General features: G+C 48.7%; 6 protein-coding genes across 6 annotated transcripts; 4 read left to right on the top strand and 2 right to left on the bottom strand.

The window, feature by feature from the left end:
• Window positions 1–17: 17 nt before the first annotated feature.
• Window positions 18–1,259, bottom strand: ONS95_004812 (uncharacterized protein; the record flags this gene model as incomplete). Its single annotated transcript, XM_058498188.1, has 2 exons — window positions 18–1,159; window positions 1,208–1,259. The coding sequence occupies 2 exons, from the start codon at window positions 1,257–1,259 to the stop codon at window positions 18–20; spliced, it is 1,194 nt and encodes a 397-aa protein (XP_058351698.1).
• A 294-nt stretch (window positions 1,260–1,553) lies between these two features.
• Window positions 1,554–3,926, top strand: ERB1 (Ribosome biogenesis protein erb1; the record flags this gene model as incomplete). Its single annotated transcript, XM_058498187.1, has 2 exons — window positions 1,554–2,252; window positions 2,301–3,926. 2 exons carry the CDS (start codon window positions 1,554–1,556, stop codon window positions 3,924–3,926), a joined length of 2,325 nt encoding a protein of 774 aa, XP_058351697.1.
• Window positions 3,927–4,404: 478 nt separating this feature from the next.
• Window positions 4,405–5,225, top strand: ONS95_004810 (uncharacterized protein; the record flags this gene model as incomplete). Its single annotated transcript, XM_058498186.1, has 4 exons — window positions 4,405–4,446; window positions 4,574–4,729; window positions 4,848–5,022; window positions 5,086–5,225. The coding sequence occupies 4 exons, from the start codon at window positions 4,405–4,407 to the stop codon at window positions 5,223–5,225; spliced, it is 513 nt and encodes a 170-aa protein (XP_058351696.1).
• A 336-nt stretch (window positions 5,226–5,561) lies between these two features.
• Window positions 5,562–7,434, bottom strand: ONS95_004809 (uncharacterized protein; the record flags this gene model as incomplete). Its single annotated transcript, XM_058498185.1, has 3 exons — window positions 6,393–7,434; window positions 6,231–6,342; window positions 5,562–6,183 (listed from the first exon to the last, which is right to left on the bottom strand). The coding sequence occupies exons 1-3, from the start codon at window positions 6,568–6,570 to the stop codon at window positions 5,562–5,564; spliced, it is 912 nt and encodes a 303-aa protein (XP_058351695.1). The 5' UTR covers window positions 6,571–7,434.
• Window positions 7,435–7,714: 280 nt separating this feature from the next.
• ONS95_004808 (uncharacterized protein) lies at window positions 7,715–9,075 on the top strand (the record flags this gene model as incomplete). The annotated part of the gene is made up of 2 exons (XM_058498184.1): window positions 7,715–7,975; window positions 8,023–9,075. 2 exons carry the CDS (start codon window positions 7,715–7,717, stop codon window positions 9,073–9,075), a joined length of 1,314 nt encoding a protein of 437 aa, XP_058351694.1.
• A 715-nt stretch (window positions 9,076–9,790) lies between these two features.
• ONS95_004807 (uncharacterized protein) lies at window positions 9,791–11,697 on the top strand (the record flags this gene model as incomplete). Its single annotated transcript, XM_058498183.1, has 4 exons — window positions 9,791–9,853; window positions 9,908–10,038; window positions 10,100–10,916; window positions 10,975–11,697. 4 exons carry the CDS (start codon window positions 9,791–9,793, stop codon window positions 11,695–11,697), a joined length of 1,734 nt encoding a protein of 577 aa, XP_058351693.1.
• Window positions 11,698–12,584: the final 887 nt, after the last annotated feature.

The following is a 12,584-nucleotide window of genomic DNA, read 5'->3' as shown; positions in this document are numbered from 1 at the left end:
TGACCATGAAACATTGTTCAAGCAATGACGAGTTGATCGATTGCGAATTTCGCGACCTTGAGCACTTCCAAGCAGGTATGAACCCTTTCACCAGGGCAGAGCTTTCCTTGAAGAGCGTCGGCAGCCATCAGGCCATGCCTGTGATGCGCCTCCAACATTTCGTGGCGAGTCTTTTGACGAAACTCCATCTCTGACACCAGATCTCTCAGTCCCTTGTGCTTGAAACCGGGTTGCTCGTGACCATAGATGTCAATACGTAGCATAGCTCGAACTGTGGTACGCCACTGTTGAGGAGGCATTTCTACCGCTTCGAAGAGCATCGTCTTCTCGAAGCAGGTAAAAGCGTCCGCAAGGTTAGTCGTTTTCCCACACATACCTCCGTAGTCATTAAACTTGAAAGTCTTCGTCTGGCCAGATACCGTGGCTATTTCCGTTTCTCTGTCAACCATATCCAATAGCTTTTGATATCCGTTGGCTATGATAGGTAAAATTGTTCCCAAAAGCATGGTATTTTGAAATGCATCCATTGGAGGATTGGGATTGTCTAAAGCCACAGATCCGCACTTAGGACACCAAATACTCTCGGACGCAGTTCTTGCAGCACTACGCACAGCCAGTAAAGCAGGTATGATTTCAGTGGGAAGCTGCTGTAAAGCTGCCAGAGAAAGATACATCGATGCAAGACAACTGCACGGCCCAGCCAGATTTATTGAGCTATCACTGTCTGTCACTGATGCACTCGAGTTGGCTGAGAGCCCTGGTAGCGAGTGGGTGGTTGGGATATAGTCGTTGGTAGGATCCAGGCCAAGATCTCCAAAGTTGATGGGAGGTCCTGCAGCACTCCCAGCGAAACTCCAAATAGCACGTCCATCCTCAGGCGTGGTGTCTGATGAGTTGACAGCACCTGAGTCTTGATCAAGAGAAGGCAGTCCACTGGTAAAGTACGGTTCAGCCTCAGTATCAATGTATCCAGAATCGAAGTGTATTCCAACGTCAAAGGGGTCGGCATTTGGGTTGGGTTCAGTCTGTTGTTCTTCTACGTGCTGCCTTTTCCTGGGTCGACCCATAGGCTTTTGCTCCGAGTAGTTGCATATCATGTTCTCTCTCTTGCAGCGCTCACATCCATCAGGGTCTTTGGAGCATGCTAGCTTTCGTCCTCCTATAGCACTGTCAGTAAGTCACTGAGCGTGTTTGGCAGGCTCCATACGGCACTCATCGCAAGCACGACGCTTGACGGTACCGTCAGTCGCAGAAGGCATTGCGATGGTAGAATCCAATATATCGGGATAAAGAATTTATAGAGGTTATGAAGCTGACGTATACTGGCATGGGATTGTTGCTGAGAAAGTCATCAAAGTCGATAAAGGCGACAAACTTGGAAGCACCCGTTGACCACGAGGCCAGCGGGCTCAGCCAGTAAGGCTGCGGGGCTGTGGGGCGCGCTAAGATACAGCTCCTAGGTAGGGAGCGATAAAGAAAAAAAGTCAAGAGACGAGCAAAGTAAAATCGGCTTCACGCTGAATTCAAAGCTTCGTTTCGCAACATTCCTCATCATGTCGCCGCCAACGACAAGGGACAGAAAGCGCAAAGCGGCAACTCGCGATGTTCCTGAGCATTCAGATGTGGAGTCGGAAGCCGAATTTGGAGATGGACTGCTAGAAGGCATCTTGTCGCAAAGCGAAGACTCGGAAGGCGACAGTGAGGACGAAGGAGACAGCGAGGACGAAGAGGAGGTAGATGAGGATGAATTGGAGGCCCTAGATAGCGATGAAATACCGTCAGAAGATGACGACGATGGTGCGAACGGAGTTCTAGTGAAAAGCAACGGCACAGCACAAGACGCGATCAGCAGTCGAGCGATACTTGAGGAAGAAGACGACGACAAGCCCAATTATACGGTCACAACGGACGCCAATGGAGGAGAACGATACATCTACAAAGAGATAGATCCTGTCTATGATTCGGACGATTCTGATGCAGCAGATGCTACCAACACGATTGGAAATATTCCGTTAACATTTTACGATTCGTACCCACACATTGGATATGATATCAATGGCAAGAAAATTATGCGGCCCGCCAAGGGAGAGGCACTGGATGCATTACTGGACAGTATAGATGTGCCTAAAGGCTGGACCGGAATGACCGATCCTGCAACTGGAAAGCCTCTGAACCTAAGCCAGGATGAATTGGAAATTCTCCGAAGAATTCAGACAAACGAGATGCCAGAAGATGGATATGATCCATATCCTGTAAGTGTACTGTGATAATTTTTACGTTACCTGTTGCTAATTTATAAGGCTACTGTCGAGTACTTCACTGGTATCGAGGAGATCATGCCTCTGAGTTCGGCACCAGAGCCAAAACGGCGCTTCTTACCATCCAAGCATGAAGCCAAGAGAATCATGAAAATTGTTCGAGCCATTCGTGAAGGAAGGATTCTACCATATAGGCCACCCGAAGAGAAAGAAGAGGAAGAGGAAGAGGTACATTACGATATTTGGCAGGATGAACAAGCACGGCCTGACCATGTTATGAACATTCCTGCACCAAAAGCGCCTCCGCCAGGTTATGATCTGAGTTACAATCCACCTCCGGAATATCTCCCTTCGAAGTCAGAGAAGAAAGAGTGGGAGTCAACTGATCCAGAAGATAGAGAGAAGGAATACTTGCCTACAGGCTACGATTCATTACGGAAAGTACCAGGGTATGAGAAGTTTATCAAGGAACGATTTGAACGCTCATTGGACTTGTACTTGGCACCTCGCGTTCGCAAGAATCGACTCAACATTGATCCAGCATCGCTGCTACCGAAGCTACCAAGGCCCGAGGAGCTTAAGCCTTTCCCTACTGTGTGCTCCACACTGTTCCGGGGTCACGACGGCAGAGTACGCAGCTTGGCTATTGACCCATCTGGAATTTGGCTTGCAAGTGGTGGTGACGATGGCACAGTCCGTGTTTGGGAACTTTTGACAGGACGACAGCTTTGGAGCGCCAAGATTGGTGACGACGAAGCAGTAAATGTTGTAAGATGGAGACCTGGGAAGGATGCAGTTATACTTTCAGCAGCTGCTGGTGAAGACATCTATCTTCTCGTTCCACCGATCGTGGATCCACAAACAGAAGCCGCCAGCCGTGAACTGCTTGATGCAGGATTCGGGTATGCCACGAACGCGACTCAAGCACTCACCGCAAATGGCGCCCGGAAAGAACCTGTAGCGAAGTGGACTCGACCGGGATCGCGTCTTGAGGACGAAGGAGTTCTCATCAAGATTACCGTTCGCACAACAGTAAAAGTTATTAGCTGGCACCGTAGGGGGGATTTCTTTTCAACCGTATCTCCAACAGCTCAGAAGAGTGCTGTTGCCATCCATACACTCTCGAAGCACCTTACTCAAATACCCTTCCGCCGACTTCCTGGGATTCCACAGACGGTCCAATTCCACCCTTCGAGACCACTATTCTTCGTTGCAACGCAGCGTACAATCCGCAGTTATGATCTTCAAAAGCAGGAGCTTGTTAAGATCATTCAACCTGGTGCTAGATGGATCTCGTCCTTCGATATCCATCCTGGCGGCGACAATCTCATTGTTGGTTCATATGATAGACGACTTCTGTGGCACGATCTGGACCTGTCGACTCGGCCGTATAAGACCATGAGATTCCACACTAAAGCTATTCGCGCAGTCAAGTATCACAAAGGAGGCTTCCCATTGTTCGCCGATGCCAGTGATGACGGTAGCTTACAGATTTTCCATGGCAAGGTTGTCAGTGACATGATGGAGAACGCAACTATCGTACCAGTGAAGGTTCTCAAGGGACACAAGGTCAAGAGTGCGCTGGGCGTTATGGATATCGATTGGCATCCAAGGGAACCATGGTGTGTAAGTGCTGGCGCTGATGGTACTTGCCGCTTATGGATGTGAGATTTGTTCACTTTGCATGTTAACATAGCATTGGCGTCTGGGATTGTGTCAGATAATTCAAAAGTCTTAAACCGTCCATTTAGTGTTGCCGTTATGCTGGCGATCTTGTAGTGGAAGCCGTACCAAGTTGTAAGCTGCCCCACCAGACCTGGTAGTACAGATCAACGTGGTGCAATATTGCTCACTGGCCTTGTCCGATCTCTCCTATTCGGTGACCGGTATCGCTTTTTGATTTGCTCACGATGATTGAATGCAGCTGGGGTGCATGTGGAGCGGGGTAGGTACGAAGCACCTCGCATGTTCCATTTCTCACTCGAAGAAGTGGTGGTCCTACATTCCTTATCTGATGGAACACTGCACTAACTTGCCTTGTGATTTACTACACCTAAGATTTGATCGAAACCGGTTACCTGCTGGAAAATCTTCTCAGAGCAAATCAACTAGGTCAATTCCACATCACTGAGCCATAAAGATCAGGATGTCGAACTTCCCAAAGCTCATCCCAGCTTTCACAGCTAACGTGAGTGGCTATTGACCCACCTAATCTAAGCCTGTACTCAGTTCCGCATCTCAAGTCTCAGTCACAAAGTCAACTCAAGACACTGTGCCTTTATGATAATCACAATCACTGACCATTGACCTTCTAGATTGTCATCGATGCTCCAGTCACAGTTGGCGCGGTCTCGAAAGGAGCTCCACTCTTCGTCGTTCCGTTCCTCACCGAGAACACCAATAACTTCTTGAAGTCGGAACCCGAATACCCAATTCAGGTTGATGCAGTTTTCGTGCATGGGAATGATTTTGTATGTATTCTTCCTAGATGAATTTGAAAAGTTCTAGTCCATTTCCCGATTTGCAAACCGTCCAATACTGTTTAGAAGGTGAATGACGAAGTGACAGCACGCTGATCTGAAAATGTAGATCCGTCAGGACCCTTCCGGCCAACATGTTCGATTGGATGTAAACTCCGTCATGAAAGATAAGAGCGGAGCTTTTATCAGCTACAAATACAGTGGAATCATCAATGTGACGCCTGGTGTTGGTGCAGTTCTCACTGGAGATGCTTCTGCGAAAACCACACCGTTTGGAGATGCTTGTGAGTGAAGAAAAAGAATTATTACTGCTCACATCATTGCAGACTTACTGATGGTATTTTCAGTCACCCATGTTCTCTTTGAAACAGGAAGTGAAGCGTTGAAAGATATCGAGAAGAAGATTTATGTTGCGAGTGGCCGGTTTGTTCTCCAGGAGGGAAAGCCCGTCACGGTCGAGTATAATATCAGCGAGGTTGCTGTCTGAAGCCTGAATGAAAGCAAAGAAGGCAGGCCTTGGGAACATTCGCACGTCAATGGGATCTTTCGTTTACTCGCCAGTCTTTCTATATCACTATGAGGATCAACAATTGCAAATGAAGTTGCTTTGCTTCCTGAAAATCAGAAACGCCACCCTGAGGAACCCTCGCTGGATTTATGCCATCAATTTCCATAATTCATATGCATGGAGACAAAACCATGCTGTCTTCCGTAAAACCAGAAATCAAAACGATTACCTGTGGTAGATGAGATCTTCTTGTATCCCAGCACCACTTGTAGCAAATATGCATGAGCCATGAAATTCAAGGGTTTTCTCCCCAATTCAATTGACACCAGACAACGCAAGTAACCGCTCTCCAGCTTTGAGATTAGCACAGGCGTAGGCCTTAGATTCCTTGGGGAAGGTTCCATTGGCTGCCCACAAATCGATCAAGGGTTGCATTGGCTCCAGCTCGTGAGGCTTCAGCATCTCGATCTCGGTAGCGGTGAGAACAAAATGACTGAAACAACTGTTCATGGGTTTCTCCAAGCCAAGATGATAGAATGGATCGATGAAGTGAGCCCAGTAGAGATGTGAGTAGACCCGGAACATTTGACGGAAGATGGTTTGGCAGACATCGACGAACTCGACTGGGAATCCACTGCTCTTCCCGATCCAGTCACCCGGGCCAGCAAGTTGTGAAAGGGATGAGTTGAGGCTTGTTGGACCGGCTGGGATTGGGGTATTGGATCCTGGGGTGTTAAGCCCACCTGATGCATAGGTTGCCGAGGCAATATCTGGGCCACCAGTGTTGTGTGCGAAGGAAACGCCAGCGGGATCAGTTGGGAAGATGGCGGTGTTGTCAATCTTTCCGGAAATCCATCTTTGCATCAGAGAGATGTACTCATGGGCGGGGACTTCAACTGGCTCTTTTCGAGAGTTTAACCAGGTAAATGAATGGTTTCTAGAGAAGGTTAGATTTGGATATTAAAAGGACAAGAAGAAACTTACGCTCCAGCTGACATGCGAGGGCAGGTCTGGGAATTACATATCGAGGTTCCATCTTCATCCTTGTCGTGGATAACACGCACAAAGTTCCAAAGATTACGGTAATGTTCAACGACTAGTCCCGTGTTAGTTTAGTTAAATATAAACGTGACTTAGTCAACGTGCCTTGGTGAGCAATCCATTCGCCTTGCTCCACTGTCTTGGGTCGAGCTGACAAAGTCATGAAATTGCCTTTGACAATATGCTTGGCATACGAATCGTTCAGCCATAGTGGCTTTGGCCGTGGAAGGTTGTAGCAGGAGAGGGCATCACCAGTAGGAAGACTGCTTGAAGAATCGTTCATGGATAGAGTCTGAGACAGGGAAGGAGAGTTGGGTAGTGGCGGGACTCTTGGTGCAAGATTGGTTGATGATGAGCTGCTCTGTGAGGTGCCTGTAGGTGATGTTGGCTGTGCTCCAGGTCCAGGGCTTTTGGTGCCGCCATTCTTACCGCCACCTCTGAAGCGACCGCTACTGTAAAGTGAGAACTATTAGCAAAGAAGTCTCATCAGAAGCCAAAAAAACGTGATTAAAACATGACAAGGAACAATATGACAATTTCTGCCAACAGTTGGAACTTCGATGGACCAAAGCATAGGCAAACAGAACAAGGTTTAAGCTAGACGAAGAAAGATCTGAACATGAGAGAGAGAGCAATCGTTCTAAGACTGTCTCAGCTCCTATTGATATTGTGAAGGCATCCAACCCTAATGCTCGATCTCCTGTTGGATAGACAATCCGTCACCCACTGGGTGAATGAAGCCACAAAAAGATAGACAGCTGTAGATTTCTTCAAAATTGCTCAAATTCCAGAAAATTCAAAATCAACAGGAACAAATGCCTAATCTCTTTCCAGGCGTATAACCAACAAGAAACGGCACCAACAGAAGTGCAAATGGGTACCTACATTCCAGTCAAGAAGTTGGACATAGTGACAGATCAGCTACAGAATTCAAGACAGACTTGAGTTGGCACAAAAGGCTTCGAATATGAACGGAGCTCGAGTGGTGCTGACAGGTGACGGGAGCCGCACTCAATATTGATCAAATAAGCCAGAGGATGTTGTAAATAGGAGGTTGCGCCTGAACCAGAAACGAAGCTAGTCAGAAGCGGTACTAGCGGTGAAGGTTGGTTAAGGAGCTGGCTCGCTCTCGCTGGTGCTGTTACTGTTACACCCCTGCTCAAAAGAGAGATGTACCTTACCCACCTCTAGTACGAACCATCGCAACTTTCAAACCTCTCCACAATAGCAATCTGCGATCTGCGATTTGCAATTCACGCTCTTTGGTCCTCTGGCTGTCAGCACACGCCCACAGGTTTGTTCACATTTGTCGTGAGTCAAAATCATCACTAACAAATCTTTTCTGCAGCGTCAACAGCCAGCTACCCTTTTCTGCCAACGGGAAATCCCTTTGCCCTCACGGGACTCCACAACCTCTTTCAACTACGATGGCTTCTGAATCAGAGGATGATATTATGGACGCCGGTGTGGATGATGGCGATGACGATCTGTTCGGTGACGATGATGACGCGCCAGCAGATAAGGTACGAGAACTGAGCGATCGCGAGCTTGACTCTGGAGACGACGAGGACCGCAGAGATAGGGCGCCACGAGAGGACGAGGATGTGGACATCAATGATAGCAGAGAAGCACGCATAATGGAAACCACCTTGTGGAGACATCCAGTGCCTACACCTGCTGATGGGGAGGTAAGAGCGCTACATCGTAGCGGAGAAACTCCATTGACAGTTTTCAGTTGAATGTCTTGCGAATGCCATCGTTCATGGGAATTGACCCACGCGCCTTCAACCCTGATACATTCCAGCCTCCCGTCTTTGATCATCATGCGGAAACCAGATCTTCCAACTTCCTCGCAAGTGCGGTGTCAGCTTCCACGATACGATACCGCACTAACCCAGCGACGGGAAAGCTGGAGAGCAATGCCAACCTGTACAAATGGAGTGATGGAACTACGACTATCTCAATTGGCGACCAGCACTACGAGCTACAGACAAAATCACTAGCGCCTCCCAAGCATGTGAAGCCATATCAAGAAGTGACCGATTCCCATGCATACCTCGCTTCGCCCTCAATTGCTTCTGCTATGTTGGTTATGGTGGGCCATATGACGAACCATCACACTGTCAGACCCAATAAAGATATACAAGACGATGCTCTTGAGAAATTGCAGAAAAATTTGGCTGCCGCGACTCGAGGTGGTAGAAAGGAGGATAGGAACGGACCGGAACTCATCTCCAACACAGAAGATCCCGAACTGCAGAAGAAGAAGGCGGAGATTGCCGAGAAGGAACGAATGAGAGCACAGCGTCGTCGCGAGACAGCTGCTGAGAAGGCAAACCATCCCAGAGGCGGCATGGGTACCCGTGGTGGTTTGAATATTGACGATTTGGAAGGTCGTGCTGGACGAAGAGCGCCTGGCGCTGGTCGTAAAGCCCCCAAGCCTCGTCGTAGAAGACCCGACTACGACTCAGACGATGATCTTCCACGTGGTCGCAATAGGGAAGACGAGTATGACAAGGATGATGGTTTCCTCGCTTCTAGCGATGAAGAAATGGAAGAGGGCGAAGACGATGAGGAAGAGGAAGAGATACTTGATGATGAGAGCGACCGCGACGAGCATCGGTCAAAGAAGCAGAAGACATCTAAATCGAAGCCAGAGGAAGTCAGTGATGCGGATGCGGATGCAGAGGCTGATCTTGACGATGATGAAGCACCCGTATCAGCCGCTACAGAACCGGTCAACAGGGGCAGGAAGCGAAACATCATCGAGGATGATGATGATGAGTAGAAGGAGCTGTGTACGGTTCAAGGCACATGGAGACATCATGAGCATTCTAATTCATATAAACAAACCACGCATATCTTGGAGATACATGCCTTTGTGGCTTATGTAGGATTAGATTAGAGATTGGGTGAGGCTATGGCGCATAAAAGTTGCTCAGATGGCATGCAATGCGGAAGCTTGCAAAAAGGCAGCAGTACATCTTTTTGGCCTGGACACTTCAAGAGCCGCACCACGCATACAACAATGTACCTCCAAGTGTAGCAATGATATTCTGTGGCCTGTCGATTATTAAGTTTTAGCCCTTGCTTCGATTGCCACCATCAAAATTACTCGAGCCATGGACTGCAATCTCTCAACACTCTTGAACATTCCTCCCGACCTTGATGAAAATGCCACTAAACGTACTGATGAGTCTAGCCAATCCGGCCCCAAGGGAATTCCACAGAATACTCTATTTAACGCTGTGCATAAGTGCAACTGCAGCGAAATCTGGGGGAGCTAGGCATGGATCATCCTTGGCTCCTTCACATGTCAAGTGTCGTCAGAGCTTGCCAGAGCTCAACACCAACATTCGCCCATTCCTCTCGTAGCTTGCCACAACAACGAGTGCAACAAATCCTCGCTCCGTCCAACATGCAATTCCGATGGAAGACCATTTGTACCCACTAATTCCCTGCTGATTTCTTCACGTTCTACATGCTAGTAGCAGGCTTTCGATATGGCAGGCGTTTTTAAGTCATTCTGGAATCTGCTCGTTGATGTCTTGCTGTTCTGGCAGATTGTGAGCTCCTGCGCTGAAGAGATGCTTTGATCTGCGAGCTGACTGCAAATGTAGCGATTCTTCAGATGGCTGACACGAAGGAAGCCGGTAGAGGTGTGGTTTGATATACTTCGCGGTGCAAAAGTATACGAGGAATGGGAGGAGGCCGCATACCAGCTAGATGTGCTCCTGGGGAATGATCTTTGGTATGAAGAGCCCACTTCACTGTCCCGAAGTAATCGGAGGATATGTTCTTATGTCAACTAGGCGTCAGAACCCCACTTCCAAGTACTACGATTACCGCCTCATCCATGAACGCCTCCAATCAATCATTGTTGCCCGCGAGGAAGGCGACATTCTCCAATTGGTGAACCTTTTGAGATCAGGACTCGTTCGCAATCTGGGCAACATCTCGACCCCCCGACTCTTCAATCGTGCATTTGCAGGTACAAAGTTGTTAATAGAGGACTACATAACACAGGTCGCGCAAGCCATTGCGGACGTTACGAAACTGCCAACTTCTCCCGGAGCTGATGGAAGTGGTGTGATACCTGGCTTCAGCAGCCAAGCCAAATTGGATCTTCTACATGACACGAGACAAGCCTTTGGTAGGAGCACCCTGGTTCTCCAGGGGGGTGCAATCTTCGGACTATGCCATCTAGGAGTTGTAAAGGCCCTCTTTGCTCGAGGTTTGTTACCAAGAATCATTACCGGAACTGCAACTGGGGCTCTTATTGCAGCATTGGTTGGTGTACACACAGAGGATGAGCTGCCTAGATTTCTCAATGGGGACAGTATTGATCTTTCCGCTTTTGCTGGAAAGGGCTCTACTGGCAAAGGCGGATACGATGATGGTTCCTTGGACGGCTGGTGGAGCACACTTGCCCGAAGAATCCGAAGATTCCTCCGTGAGGGCTACTTCTTGGATGTCACTATCTTAGAGCAATGTGTACGAGCAAATGTCGGGGACCTAACATTTGAAGAAGCTTACAATCGAACAAAGCGTGTATTGAATATCACAGTTGCTACAACTGGAAGAGGAGGAGTGCCAAATCTTCTCAACTACTTAACAGCTCCTAACGTTGTTCGTATACCTCCTTCTGATACCGCTCCCCCTCTACATGACTAAATATTCTTTACAGTTGATCTGGTCAGCAGCAATTGCGTCAAATGCGTCATCTCCGTCGCTGTATGGTCGTTCTATCACCCTGAAATGCAAAGATGCATCCGGAGCGATCATCCCTTGGTCTGCCGCTTCGGACACAACATTCAGACCCTGGACACATGCGTCTTACACGGACCGAGATTCTCCCCTATCACGGGTTGCGGAGCTTTTCAATGTCAACCATTTCATTGTTAGCCAGGCTAGGCCGTATCTTGTGCCATTCCTCCAAAGTGACATGCATGGACCATCACCACTCCATACACGTGGTGGACGAACATCGTTGACAGGAGCACTTCTTCGACTGATCACCATGGAGACTCGTCACCGACTGCAACAACTTGATAGCCTTGGACTCCTTCCCCTGTCGATTCGGCGTTTCCTGGTGGATGAACATATACCTGCAGCTTCGGTAACCCTTGTCCCTGAATTGTCAGCGTCTGACTTCATCCGCTTGCTCGAAACGCCTACTCAAGCCAGTCTTGACTACTGGATCCGCCGAGGCGAGAGGTCTGTCTGGCCTGCAGTCGGGGCCCTCAAGGTCAGGTGCGCAATCGAAACGGAACTTGATAGGGGTTACCAGGTGGTCCGCCGCAAGAAGGCGGGCGGGTTGCGGAGACGAGGAAGCGCAGTCGATAATGCTAACGAGAAAGAGAAAGCACGGGAGAGAGAACGTGCCAACAGCTTTGGAGCAAAGTGGTAGACAACAGCTCCTCAAAACCAATTTGCAATTGGTTTCGCATAATCTCGGCGTCAAAGTGCATTCGTGGCGTAGGTATACCAATGCGGGGTAGACGGCACAGAACAGTCTCCTGCAAATTTCAACATTCGATTTGATCGGACTTAAATGTCTCGGCCATACATCATGCGGCTAAGAGAGGACCAGTCAACGTTTATGCAGTTGCAGTCCCATGGTCCAAAAACCAGGAATCTTCTTCTGCAAACACTAGAAAGAATCGCGGCCGAGAGAAGGCTTGCCAAGATTTCCAACGGTTCACTCTGACGCATAGAAGCACGCTAGAATGATCCTGCCTTGTTCTTTGCACATGCAAATCGATTTCTATGAAGTGGAGATCGGGCTGCATTCTCCATTCATAGTCTTGATGACGAGGTGGTAGCTTGTACCTTTTGCGAGACCGGCACACAAGGCTGAAACGACAGCACTTGATGGGCGGGTGTCGGCGCCAACCGATTGATTTGGAGTGGTTCTGAGTGGTTTCTCTTGTCTTAATAACTCATCTCTCGCTTGGGGAAGTCGACAAACAATTCCAGGATATCCATCAGGTCTTGGTGGAGGTATTATTGACGATGGACGGAGAGCTCAGCCCTCAGCCTCACGGCCCGAGACCGTATCACCATCACTAGCCGGTTGTAGCCAGCCAGACTACCGAGACCTACTCGGTGAAGCTCGACTGCCCGAGAGGAAACTCAATGTCGATTACCAAACCGAGCCTAATCATCGGTGGCTCTTGATAGTCGAACTTAACTGGAGACATGATCAGAATGAGTTGTCATTTCGCATCTTGCTAGCCCCTGGAACATGCGTGCCGAAGGTTGATTTCTCACGTCGTACTGCAGTAAATGGATAGC

The sequence above is a fragment of the Cadophora gregata genome (assembly GCF_030347475.1).
Source record: "Cadophora gregata isolate MNR1 chromosome Unknown scaffold_15, whole genome shotgun sequence".
NCBI classification, from domain to species: Eukaryota; Fungi; Ascomycota; class Leotiomycetes; order Helotiales; family Ploettnerulaceae; genus Cadophora; species Cadophora gregata.
This window is presented reverse-complemented; position numbering and strand designations above follow the sequence as displayed.